At 27.3% G+C, this 12,068-nt stretch overlaps 2 protein-coding genes across 4 annotated transcripts; one reads left to right on the forward strand and one right to left on the reverse strand.

Annotated features, from left to right (window-relative positions):
• Window positions 1-375: 375 nt before the first annotated feature.
• Window positions 376-9,089, forward strand: LOC102674222 (GIGYF family protein CG11148-like). 3 transcript variants are annotated; one of them, XM_006618414.2, is made up of 16 exons: window positions 376-513; window positions 1,342-1,386; window positions 1,465-1,696; window positions 2,261-2,431; window positions 2,678-2,879; window positions 2,963-3,176; window positions 3,275-4,250; window positions 4,328-4,678; window positions 4,753-5,055; window positions 5,144-5,236; window positions 5,307-5,734; window positions 5,844-6,045; window positions 6,123-6,329; window positions 6,508-6,910; window positions 6,988-7,217; window positions 7,299-9,089. In XM_006618414.2, exons 2-16 carry the CDS (start codon window positions 1,355-1,357, stop codon window positions 7,422-7,424), a joined length of 4,170 nt encoding a protein of 1,389 aa, XP_006618477.1. In that variant the 5' UTR covers window positions 376-513; window positions 1,342-1,354; the 3' UTR covers window positions 7,425-9,089. The 3 variants fall into 3 exon arrangements, with proteins under 3 accessions (XP_006618477.1, XP_006618479.1, XP_006618478.1); XM_006618416.2 differs by having other exon boundaries at window positions 6,123-6,323; XM_006618415.2 differs by lacking the exon at window positions 376-513 and adding an exon at window positions 528-798.
• A 572-nt stretch (window positions 9,090-9,661) lies between these two features.
• LOC102674529 (N-acetylglucosaminyl-phosphatidylinositol biosynthetic protein) lies at window positions 9,662-11,845 on the reverse strand. Its single transcript, XM_006618417.2, has 7 exons — window positions 11,476-11,845; window positions 11,224-11,380; window positions 10,965-11,144; window positions 10,660-10,894; window positions 10,277-10,574; window positions 9,831-10,191; window positions 9,662-9,766 (listed from the first exon to the last, which is right to left on the reverse strand). Exons 1-7 carry the CDS (start codon window positions 11,550-11,552, stop codon window positions 9,698-9,700), a joined length of 1,377 nt encoding a protein of 458 aa, XP_006618480.1. The 5' UTR covers window positions 11,553-11,845; the 3' UTR covers window positions 9,662-9,697.
• Between the last annotated feature and the right edge of the window lie 223 nt (window positions 11,846-12,068).

Genomic DNA, 12,068 nt, shown 5'->3' on the forward strand with positions numbered 1-12,068 from the left:
GAAATTCATATATAATAGAATTAATATGATTGAAAAATTTAAACATAATGTTATATTTTAAATTTTTGTATTAATATTATATTGTAATTTAATGTCAATATTGTGTTGCAATTTATATTATATTTATATTATATTATATTATAATATTTAATGTCAATATTATAATCAATATTGTTATTAGCAATTTATAGCATTTAATTCTGAAAATCTAAATTTTTTGAAATACACAAGAGATCATCGCGAAAATTCTGCTTGTTAAAAATAAAAAACGATGTTTAATGAATGGAAGTGAAAAATCTATCTCTATAGTGATAGAAAGTCGATTCAAGGATAATAAAAATATTTAAAAAATTCTTCAGCTGATAGTGACTAGAAAAACAACATAATTTGCTAGTAACTTTTTAATACTACAGGTATACCAGCAACTCCGCATGCGCTTTATTCCAAAAAAGAACCATCAGCCATATTGGTGTGTTGTATCGCTGTCCTCAGTAATTTCAGAAGATCAGTGAGGTATTTCTTTTGTTCATCACGCGATTTTTTCCCATATTCATTGCTTTATGAATAATTGACAATACCAATGTTATATTTAATCGAAATAGATTGTCATTCGGAGAGTTTTATGACATCCTTTAGCGGAAAAAGTTTGGTTAATGTTGCCACCTGGGCTCACGGAAATCGGTCTGTTCATGAATATGTCGTAAATAAATGCGTACTATTTTCACTGGATTGGAATGTTCATAGAACATTAATACCTTCTTCTGCATCGTCGTCTTTCCGTGCAAGATTATCATTGGTGTTAGTTAATTTTAAAAAGAATCACAGCTTTTTACGTATACTTTGCCGTAACCGTCTGCCGTACTTTCTTACCTTCGTTCACTTTTACTTCATTCTTTTTATATAGCTCAGTTATCTTTTATGATAATATTTAATTTATTACTCTCGTAATTATCATTGATTATTATAGTTGCTAATTTTCGTTTAGCAACAGGTAAAAATTACCAATAAAATTTTCTATAATTGTATCAATCAAGTATACCATATATCTGTGATTATTATCATATTCTTTTTACTACTAGATGATATTTTCTAATTTTTATATATATAGAACATATTCTTTATCTAATTTCATATAAGAGAAATCATATATTTCTATATTTTATTTTTTTGTTATATATTTTTTAATAATTGACATATAAGTTAAGAAAAAAATAAGTGGAAACTAAGTAACATTGTAATCATCTTTTTAAAATTTTATATCTAATTATGTTTTTATATATGTAATAAAATATGTAATAAAGTAAATTTATAATAAAGTGTGTGATGATTTTATATTTACAGTAAATAGATCATCATGACGGATTCCATGAAATTTGGTCCAGAATGGTTTGTTTAATTCTTTAAAAGTATAATTCATCTTGTAACTTTATTTGTTATATTTTAATTTTTATAATGAATATATAGGTTGCGCAATCTATCTGGAGACACTTGCAATAATAGTGGTGGTGGTGGAGGTACTACAAGTTTAACTACTCCACGTTATCAATTAGCTGAACATAGATATGGGCGAGAAGAAATGTTGATTTTATTTGATCGTAATTGTAAACCTCCTGAATTATTGACAAATTTCTCATCATTATATGTTGAGAAAACTCAACTTCCTTTGGCTCTTATACAAATGACAGAAGATGAAACGGTAATTAATTAAATATATTTTCATATTTAAATTTGATATCTAAATTATGATTTAAAAATATTTATATAGTTAATTATAATAATTAAATAATCATATAAAATAAATAACTTTTATGTGAAATTGTTAATATATTATATATATATATGTATTTAATTATATTTATATTATATATATATATATATAATATAATTAATTTATGATATATTATTTAGTAATTATATATTTTTAATATATTCTATACTGAGAACTATCATGAAATCAATTAGAATCTAAAAATATAACATACTGGAGCCCTTGTACCAGTTCTTCATGGCACTCTTCTGTTTTGTGTATTTTATATAATCATCACTATTTTATTCTTATATATTTTCATAAATATTCTTTTGTATATTATGATATACTTATAAAGTAAAATTCTTTATAATTTAATTAAATATTATATATACATACATTTATATATATATTTCATAAAAATTATATATATATATTTCATATAAATTATTTGATAAATTTGAAATAAATATATTTAATTATCATTACTATTAATTATCAATTTTTTTTTAGCGAATGTGGAATGGAGGAATAACTAATGGTGGTCGAGGAAGAGGTGGAAGTGTGGATCGTGGAGGGCGAGGAAGAAATGGAAGAGGTAGCTTATATTCCTCTCATTATTCCCGTGGGGTTGGTTTTGATGATTCAGGAGATGGATCTCGAATCGACAGTCAATCATTTCAAGTATGTAATATATTACATTTTTTATAAATGGAATACTTTGATATGAATATTAAATTCAAAAAAGCAAATTAATTTTCAGTTTCTTAACAAATAAATTATGTATAATTATATATAAATGTATATATGATTTAATAATATGGTTTAATAATAATATAGAATAAGAATAAAAGTTAATATTTTTTTACATTAAATAAAAAAAGAAAAATATTTTTTTTCAATTTATTAATAAATCTATTTTTTATCCAGGGAAGAAATCGCCCATTTGATAGGTCTCAAAGTGAACGTAGTTGGTCAGAAAGAAATGGGGCTTCAGATCCAGGTGAATGGAATGGTTCTACTAGTCCTAGAAAGGAATTAAGTCGTGGAGCTAGTGGTAGTTCTCTTATGGAAAGTAATTGGCGACGTCATCGTGGTGGTACAGAAGACGATGATGGTTGGCGAAAATGGGGTATATAAGTATTTAGTTTTAAGTACAAAATCTATTTATTTAATTAAATAAAGAATATTGTTTGTGTAATAATTAATTTGTAGGAGGCAGAAGTAGTTGGCGTGAAAGTGGGAGCATGGACAGAGATAGATTAGAGAGAAATGAAGGAGATAGCGAAGAAGGACGGAATAGTGGTGGTAGATGGGAACATCGTGGAAGTCATAGAGTCACACACGATTCAAGCCATCATCCACCCCCTCGTACAACACGTACTTGGGAATCAAATCATGATAATAATCATGACAATCTTCCTGAATGGTAATTTTTTAAATATTTTTTATTAATAATCATATAATGATATAAGTTGGAATATATCTATTGATAATAAATTATTTAATGATCAAAATTTATTTTAGGGCTACTGAAAATCCTAGTGAAAGTGGAGGAAGTTTTGATGCTTCAGGTGCATTCCACGGTGGAATGTATTCAGATGATGACGAAGATGGAGTGATTAGTGCAGGTGGTACTCAAGAATCAAGGACTCGACGTGTTTCTGAAGGAAGTGCTGCTAATATAAAAAAATCTGGTAGTAAATCTTTATCCTATAGCTCAACTCAAGGACAAATAACAAGTCGTAATACCAATAGTAGCACTAGTACAATAAATAAAGAACGACCGAAGTCCTTGCATCCGCTCGATGATAAAAATGATTGTGTCGATAAAGAAAGGAGAAGTAGTTCTCCAGGGAAACTGCCTATTACAATAACAGATAGTACTCCTACTAAAACTTCAGCATCATCTGAAACTCCACAGAAAAGAAATACAGTAGTGGCAAGTACAGAGCAAATAGAAACAGAAAAAATAACATCTATGGATTCAGAAACAAATAAATCTCCTAGTAAAGAAAAGAAAAAAGAAGATGTAGAAACAGAAACAAAGATGGATTCTATTCCTGTCACTGCAAAAAAACAAGTTCCATTAATAGAGTCTCAAAAAGTAGGTCATAATACGGAAACAAATGATGTGAGACAAAAGTCGGAAGACGATTTGGATAGAATGAAAGAAGAAGCTGATGCATTAGTTGCTAAATTGATGGCGGATGAAGAAAACCATAGGGAGAAAACAGCCAGTATACCGCCTTCTATTGGTAACCAACCTTCTACAGTTCCATCTACAAATGGACAGGAGAAATGGTTTTACCGTGATCCACAGGGTGAAGTTCAGGGTCCGTTCTTAGCAAGTGAAATGGCGGAATGGTGTAAAGCTGGTTATTTCACTGCTGGATTAATGGTAAGAAGAACTTGTGACGAGCGATATACCACATTAGGAGATTTAGTAAAAATGTGTGGTAGAATACCATTTACACCTGGACCTCCTATTCCTCCTTTAAAGGTATGTTTATTCTTTTATAATTTTTTTTTTTTTTTTAAACTTAAAAAAAATATAGAGAAAAGATTTGTTTTTTTTAGTTAGCGGATCAGGTAATACCACCTGTTCCTAACACTGTACCAGCTGGTATGAGTGCATTATCAAAAACTAGTATAGAAGATCCCCTTCTTCTGCTGCAGTATCAACATATGCGTTTGTTACAAAATCAACAATTGCTTTTGAGACAAATGCGAACGTCAGCTATAGCGAAACTTTCTCAATCTGAACATTGGGCAAGTTTAAGTCCTATGGAACAAAATCAATTGATTTTTCAATGTGTTATTCAAGATTCAGAGATTCCAGAGGTACCAATTTCTACAAATCCATTTGTACCTCATCTTTCATCTCAAGCTTCAAATCCGGTTATGCAACTTTTCACTCAAATGCAACAGGTAATAATTTATTTCATCAAATAATAGTAAATATGATAATATTGATTATTTAAATATTTTATTTTTTTTTTTAGGCTAAAACGCAACCAGAAACTCATTTAACATCAAATCCACATTCAACTACAGCAACACATCCACCTACAGTTGATCCTATACAACAACTTATACAACAAATGGGTGGTATGCAAAATATATCGGGAATTCAACAGTCAAGTACACCAACTGCGACACAAGAAGATAATCCCATAAAATCCTTATTACGTCAACTGAATGTTAACGCAAATGGTCATCCACAAACATCTCATATTGATACAGTTTGGCCACAACCTCCGCCACAGATAAATCCACAATTTAATGCACAGAATTGGTTAGCGCAAGTATGTGAAACTTATTATTTGTTATTATCAATTTTAGGAAAATATAATTTCATAAATAATTTCATAAAGTTAATATAATATTATTTAGGTTGGACCGATACCAGCTGTTCCTCCTGGTCAATTACCTACATCATTATGGGATTTGCACACTAAAGAAATAAAGACTGAACAACAAATATTGGTAATTATGATTTTGAGAATTAAATTCTTTCATCACATAAAATATGTTAAAAATTATTATAATGTTATAGGAAGAACAGAATCTTCGATTACAAGAAGATAGAAAGAAAGAAGAACTTCGAAAACAAGAGGAATTACAACGTCAAGTTGAAGAAGAAAATGCGAAAAGAAAAAAAGAAGAACAAGCTAAACAAGAAGAAGAAGCAAAACGAAAAGATGAAGAAAGAAAGAAAAAAGAAGAAGAAAAAAAACGAAAAGAAGAAGAGAAACGTAAACAAGAAGAAGAAAGGAAGAAAAAAGAAGAAAAGAAACGTAAAGAAGAAGAAAAAAAGCGAGAGGAAAAACGAAAACAGGAAGAAGAAAATTTAAGAAAAAAACAAGAAGAGGAAAAAAGAAAAAAAGAAGAACTTAAAAGACAAGAAGAAAAACAGAAAAAAGAAGAAGAAAAAAGAAAAAAATTGGAAGAGGAACAAAGAAAACAGGAAGAAGAAAGAATGCGGTATATTTTTTATTATTATTAAAATTACATGATTAATTCCGAAACATTAATATATATATATATATATATATATATATATTATATGTTATTATTTTTTCTTTTATCATAGAAAAGAAGCAGAAGCACGTAAACAAGCTGAAGTTGAAGAACAAGCTCGGCGAGCAGAACAAAGGCGACGAGAAGCAGATGCACTTCGTAGATTACAAGAACGAAGTAAAGCACCATGGGCGCAAGCACCTCGAGCACCTACTCCGGCAACTCCTGCTGCTTCACTTGCTGAAATTCAGAGACTTGAACGAGAAAAAAAAGCGGTATGCTTCCAAATTGTTAAGAAAATATTATCATTCTTATAGAAATTATATATTCATAGCTATAACTATCTGGTTAGGAAGAACAGCGGTTTCAACAAATAATGCAGCAACAATTAGCACAGCAGAAAGCCATAGAAGCAGCGCAAGAAGCATCGGTAACTGATTCTTCTAAAAGATTACAATTTAAATGGGCAGAAAAAACTACGGGTTCTACCAAATCTATACCAGTAAAAAGTCTCGCTCAAATTCAACAAGAAGAGCAGGAACGGATCGCCAAGGTAAAGGTACTTATTACTTTGTCAATATTTTATCATATGTTAATTCTGATATTTCTTATTATTTCGAGATCTTTTTATTTTTGAAATTTTATATATTTATATATTCATATAATAGCGGAACAGAAAGAATTGTAATTGTTAAAAGATAATTATATATTGCTAATTGTTATTGCTGACACTTCAGCAGCAAGAAAGGGAACGTCAAGAAAAGGCAGGACAAAAAGAATCAACGAACGTACTGCAAAATGCTGGAATATGGGGTACTGCATCTCAATGTTTGAATTGGGCTAATTCGAGTAGCTCTAATAATAGTCAACCTTGGTCGAACAATAGTGGTAGTAGTGGCTTTTGGGATGATCCCACACCAATCAAATCTACAACCGCGAAACAATCTATTAAACAAACTAGTACAGCAAAGGCTCCTACTGCCAATCAGCAACAACAGCAAAGTAATAAAGCAAATAAAAATAAAAATAAACGGGAAGAAGAACTAGTAAAGAAATTATTTGAACAAAACACTGCCAAGACAGATGATTTTACGCAATGGTGCAACAAAGCTCTGAGTGGTTTACAAGTCTCTGTAGACAGTAAGTTAGAGACTTTTTTACATATATATTTTTGTTTCGTTTATAGATGGTTTGATGAGAAAATTTTACGTGTACAGTCCCTACATTTGTTGGATTTTTGCGAGATATTGAATCTGCGTATGAAGTAAAAGAATATGTTCGAGATTATCTTGGTGATAATAAACAAAGTTCAGAATTTGCAAAGCAATTTTTAGAAAAACGTAGTAAGTGGCGATCGGCCCAACGACCTCAAGCACAAGCAGATGATTTATGTAAACCAGCACCTGCTGTTAATCCTAATGCACCTACGGAATTTCAGGAAGTAAAGGTATCTTAAATAGATGATAAAACTGGAACTGATGGATTATATATTTTACAAGCGCCTAAGCTGCTTAATATGATCTTTCAGGGAAAGTCAAAGAAGCCAAAGAAGGGAAAAATGTACAAAGTTGATAATAGAATTCTTGGCTTTAGTGTAACTGCAGCCCCTGATCGTATCAATGTAGGTGATCGCGATTATGGGGAAGGTGTTTGAATTAAATCTGACAACTCTAACTATATTACGGAAATTGTGCAACGCTTGGCCCAACACATGGTTTGTTATTTATTTATTGTAAATGCCAAATAAGTTCTAAGGAACCCGTCGCGAGTACTTCGTTAAAAATGTATAAGATTTTTCTATAATTATGCGTGTAAGGATTTTACCTTTCCTATCCTTCATTCGATCGTTAATGGGAACCTTAGATACCGATATAGCGTGGCATTATTTCCTTTTCAAATGTAACTGAAAGACACTCCGAAAAAAAAAACTCTATTGTATATACTACTCAAAAAAAGATACTTCATAAAGCAAAGCAAACTCATCTTCTATTTACGCGGTATATATATAAATATAAATAAATAGATATATATATATATATACACACATACATATATATGTATACTACTATATACATATATAGTATTAATACATTTTGTAATATTTCACTTTCATCGTAAATGAAGAAATTATGCCGATCGATAACTTGTACACGCGGAAACATCGCAGTCGAAAGCAATATGTGCTCACGATGGTGTTCAGCAAGCAAAAATAAATTATAAATGTATGTTTGTGATCAAAGAAACATCGATCAAGAACTGTGTTGATGGGATTCATTGGTGTTTGCTTGTATCGAATGCACCAAGTATGATATATAAATCCTATGGATTTCTTGCTTTATCGCAACATCACGATATCGATACGATTTTGCTTTGGATTATATTTCATTATTATGTTTTAAAAGAATAATTATCTTACGTTTGATACATTAAAAAATTTTTTTAACCAATTTATGACTATTTTTAAAAGTAAACTAACGATATTTTGACTGAACGATTGAATGCAAGCATTAATTTGAATATTAAATTACTATTTTAGAATAAATTGCTCCTTACTCCGTTTATAAAGCAATCATAAAAAATATTAAAAGAACTGTATGTTTCAAGGCAGTGACATTGTGAAAAAAAAGTTCTTGTACTTTCTTAACACTTTGAATACATTGGTATATTTAAAAAAAAAATAGTATTGCATGTTATACAATGTATAAAAAAAATAAACTATCTTCCATTTTCCTGTTTTGCACCAGAAATATGAAAGTAAGCTCGTGTAATGTTAGGAATGTATTGTCGATTTTGAAAAATTACAACATAGCACATAAGAAAATTTCAGATTGATTACTGCGTGTGCCTACGTGTGGATCTCACTCTCGTCGGCATAGCCTTCTTATATATTGAGGTCAATCTAAATATTTAACAAAGAATTTTATGTAAGATTTAATTAATGCAATATCTAAAACCAGTATCTTTTGTAAAGTTTTAATTATAAGTAAACATGTCATGAAATGTCCCATCTTTAACAAGGAGTTAAAGGAGAAAACTTTTAGCATCTGTTTGAAAAATATTAATTTTTCTTTCTTGTTTTTTCTAATTAAACTAATATATTTGGACAAAGTGGCACGAATACTCTGTTTTATAAGTGCGGAAAATGTTGTGACAGATCTGACCGCTCTTAATATTATATGGTTGTTAATTAAGGTTCATTGATCTTCTTTTAATACAAAAAGTATTCTTAGAAGATCATAGACCTTTACATGAAAGATTTATGTATAAATAGATAAATGTACAGTAATACAAGGATAATTAAATAGACGAAAACAGATCATTGATATTGTATTAATATTATTATTGTATCTAACGTACAACATAATAAAATAAATATTATTATATTTTCAATTTGACCCTTTTTATTTTTTAAATATACAAATTTTTTATTTAATTAAAATTATTTTTTATTTGATTAAAATTACAATAGAACAATACAATAAAACAATAGGTAAAAGAAAAAATAATTGATGAAATATATTTTACATATATGAATTTGTAAACAAGCATTTAAAACAATATTAAAAATAATTTTTATAAATTATTATAGAAGCATTATTTCTTGTAAAAATAAAGAAATAAAAATAATATAATTTTAATAAAAATATAATTTTATTAAAATTTAATCTTTTATTAAAAATTAATTTAATCTTTTTTAACAATTTTATTTGTACTTTAAACACTGCAGTTTTTTATACATATTTATATAATATGAAAATATGTTATCAAAAAGAATTTTATTAAAAAGTATACTTATGAACAATTTGTAGTATCTCTTATATAAAAAGATACATTAAAATTAAAATTAATGATTATCATACTGATAGGAATGTATTTATATATAATACTCATAAGTACTAAACTGGTATATTATACATCTTGAAAATATTAATTTTCTTTTATTTTTTCTTGATTTATGACATCAGTTTCAGTATATTCTTTTGCAATATCAATATACTAAAAATGTTTGTTTGTTAATAATTAATAATAATAATTATTATTATTTAATGTTTTAACTTACCTTCCGAGGTACAAGAATTTCTAAAATTTGTAAAATAATGTAGCATAAGGATATAACAAGTAAATAAGGTAATACTCCACTTCGAATATAGCTTATTAATTGTTGACCTAAATTTTTATTACTTTCTTGTTTTACTAAATTGTATACTACTTCTGTTCTTTTAGTAATATTAAACCAGTTATAAAATAAACTTATTTTTTTATGCATTTCCATTGGACATTTAGTATTGCCTTTTTTATAATCTGTAATAGCAGATTCTAATCCTTCAATAAGAGCAGGTACTGTAGGTTCTACTAAATAAATTAAATCAGGAGGTAATACTTCAGGTATACCACCAACTTTTGTTGAAACAACTTGTAAACTATAATAAATAAAAATATTATATTATTAAATTAATAAAAATAATTTTCTTAAGGATACAATCAACATTTTAATTAATATTTTACCCGCATGATGCAGCTTCAACAATTGCCATACAATATGCTTCTGTCAAACTTGTATTAAGAAATATATGTCCTTTATTTAATACATGTCTAATTTGAGAATGTTCCAAACTTCCAAGTAATGTAACTCTATGTTGTAATAAGTTTCTTTCTCGTACTTCTTCTATGAGCCATCTTTTAGGGCCATCTCCAGCAATTAAAAATTGAACATCTTGGTATCGACTACAAAGATCGGGTATAATGCGAGCTAATAAATCGACACCTTTGCGATATACTAATCGCGATACAATGACTATTGTAACTACAATTAATAATAGCAAATAATATTATGCATCTTTTTTTAATCTTAATATTTCATAATATATATGAAAATACAAATAACTCACTAAAATTATCATCTCTTTTATTAATATCAGGCATAAATAATGTCGTATCAACTGCATTTGGAATAACAGAAACCTTCTCTTTTAAAACTTTTGCTCTTAATACTGTATTTTCTTTTCCAGTATGTGATACACATATACAATGATTGCAATCAGCTAATGATATTTCTAAAAATTTATTTGTTAAAATTGCAGATGCATCCGCAAAGCCAAAAAGTGAATGATCTGTAAAAATAGTCTAAAATCCCAGTAAAAAAAAAAAAACATAATATATAAATATTACATATTTTAAATTTCAAATGACTTACTTTCAATCCCATTAAACGGCCAATTAACATTCCTTCATGAGCAAGAGCAGAGAATGCAGAATGACCATGTACTATTTGAATTTCTTCTCTTAAATAAATATATCTAATGAGAGGAATAGAACAAATCATTGTGGGAAGAATACATTGATTGTAAAATACTTTTACTGGTATATAATATACCTTAAAAATAAAATAAATACTTTTAATGTGAAAATAAATTGATAAATATTTTTAAATATTTTTTATATATTATACATACTTTTAAACCATTTGTCATATAACGTATTCCAATTCTATCACCATAGGAATGAGTAAGCACTACAACTTTATGTCCACGTTCTAATAAACATTGAGATAAATTAAAAATATGTTCTTCAACACCACCCATATTAGGATAAAAGAAATCAGATACCATACTGTAAATTTGAATGTCAATTTTCTTTTTTTTTATATTAAGATTTTATATTAAATATACAAAATAAATTAATTTACATAAGACTTAAATACAAACCATATTTTATGTTTTATGCTGTTCATTTTGATAACTAAATTGCAACATGACTTATATAATAAAATAATGTTATTCATTTAATATAAAAGAAAACATTTTAAATATTTAAAATTTTTTTGTATTGATATATGTAAGTGCAAATAAGTCGTATAATTTGTCAATTAGGTTAGTATTTTATAAATTTTGTTAAATAATTTTTACATTATTATATCAAATAAAATTAATTTCTAAAGAACGATAAATTTAGAGAAAATTCACAAGTCTAAAAAGAAATCTAGATTTAAATAAGGTTATAAAGTTAAAAAAATAAGTTTAAATTTCTCATAGCATAGAAATAAAATTATTTTTTTAAAGCGAAATGTTTTTAGAACAAAATTTAGAATATTTTTAGAACAAAATAAATTTATACATAATAAATAATATATAAAAAATAAATTTATTATAAATTTATTATTTGTTAATTTTAACAAAATAGAATAAAAAAAACATATATATTTAAACATTTAGATTTTTTAAAAATTTTTTTTTAAAATTAATAAGTTTCGATGTTTTGTATTTCAAAAAACGAAAATCAATTCAACAAAAAAATTAAT

Source organism: Apis dorsata, unplaced genomic scaffold (genome assembly GCF_000469605.1).
Source record: "Apis dorsata unplaced genomic scaffold, Apis dorsata 1.3 scaffold_354, whole genome shotgun sequence".
NCBI classification, from domain to species: domain Eukaryota; kingdom Metazoa; phylum Arthropoda; class Insecta; order Hymenoptera; family Apidae; genus Apis; species Apis dorsata.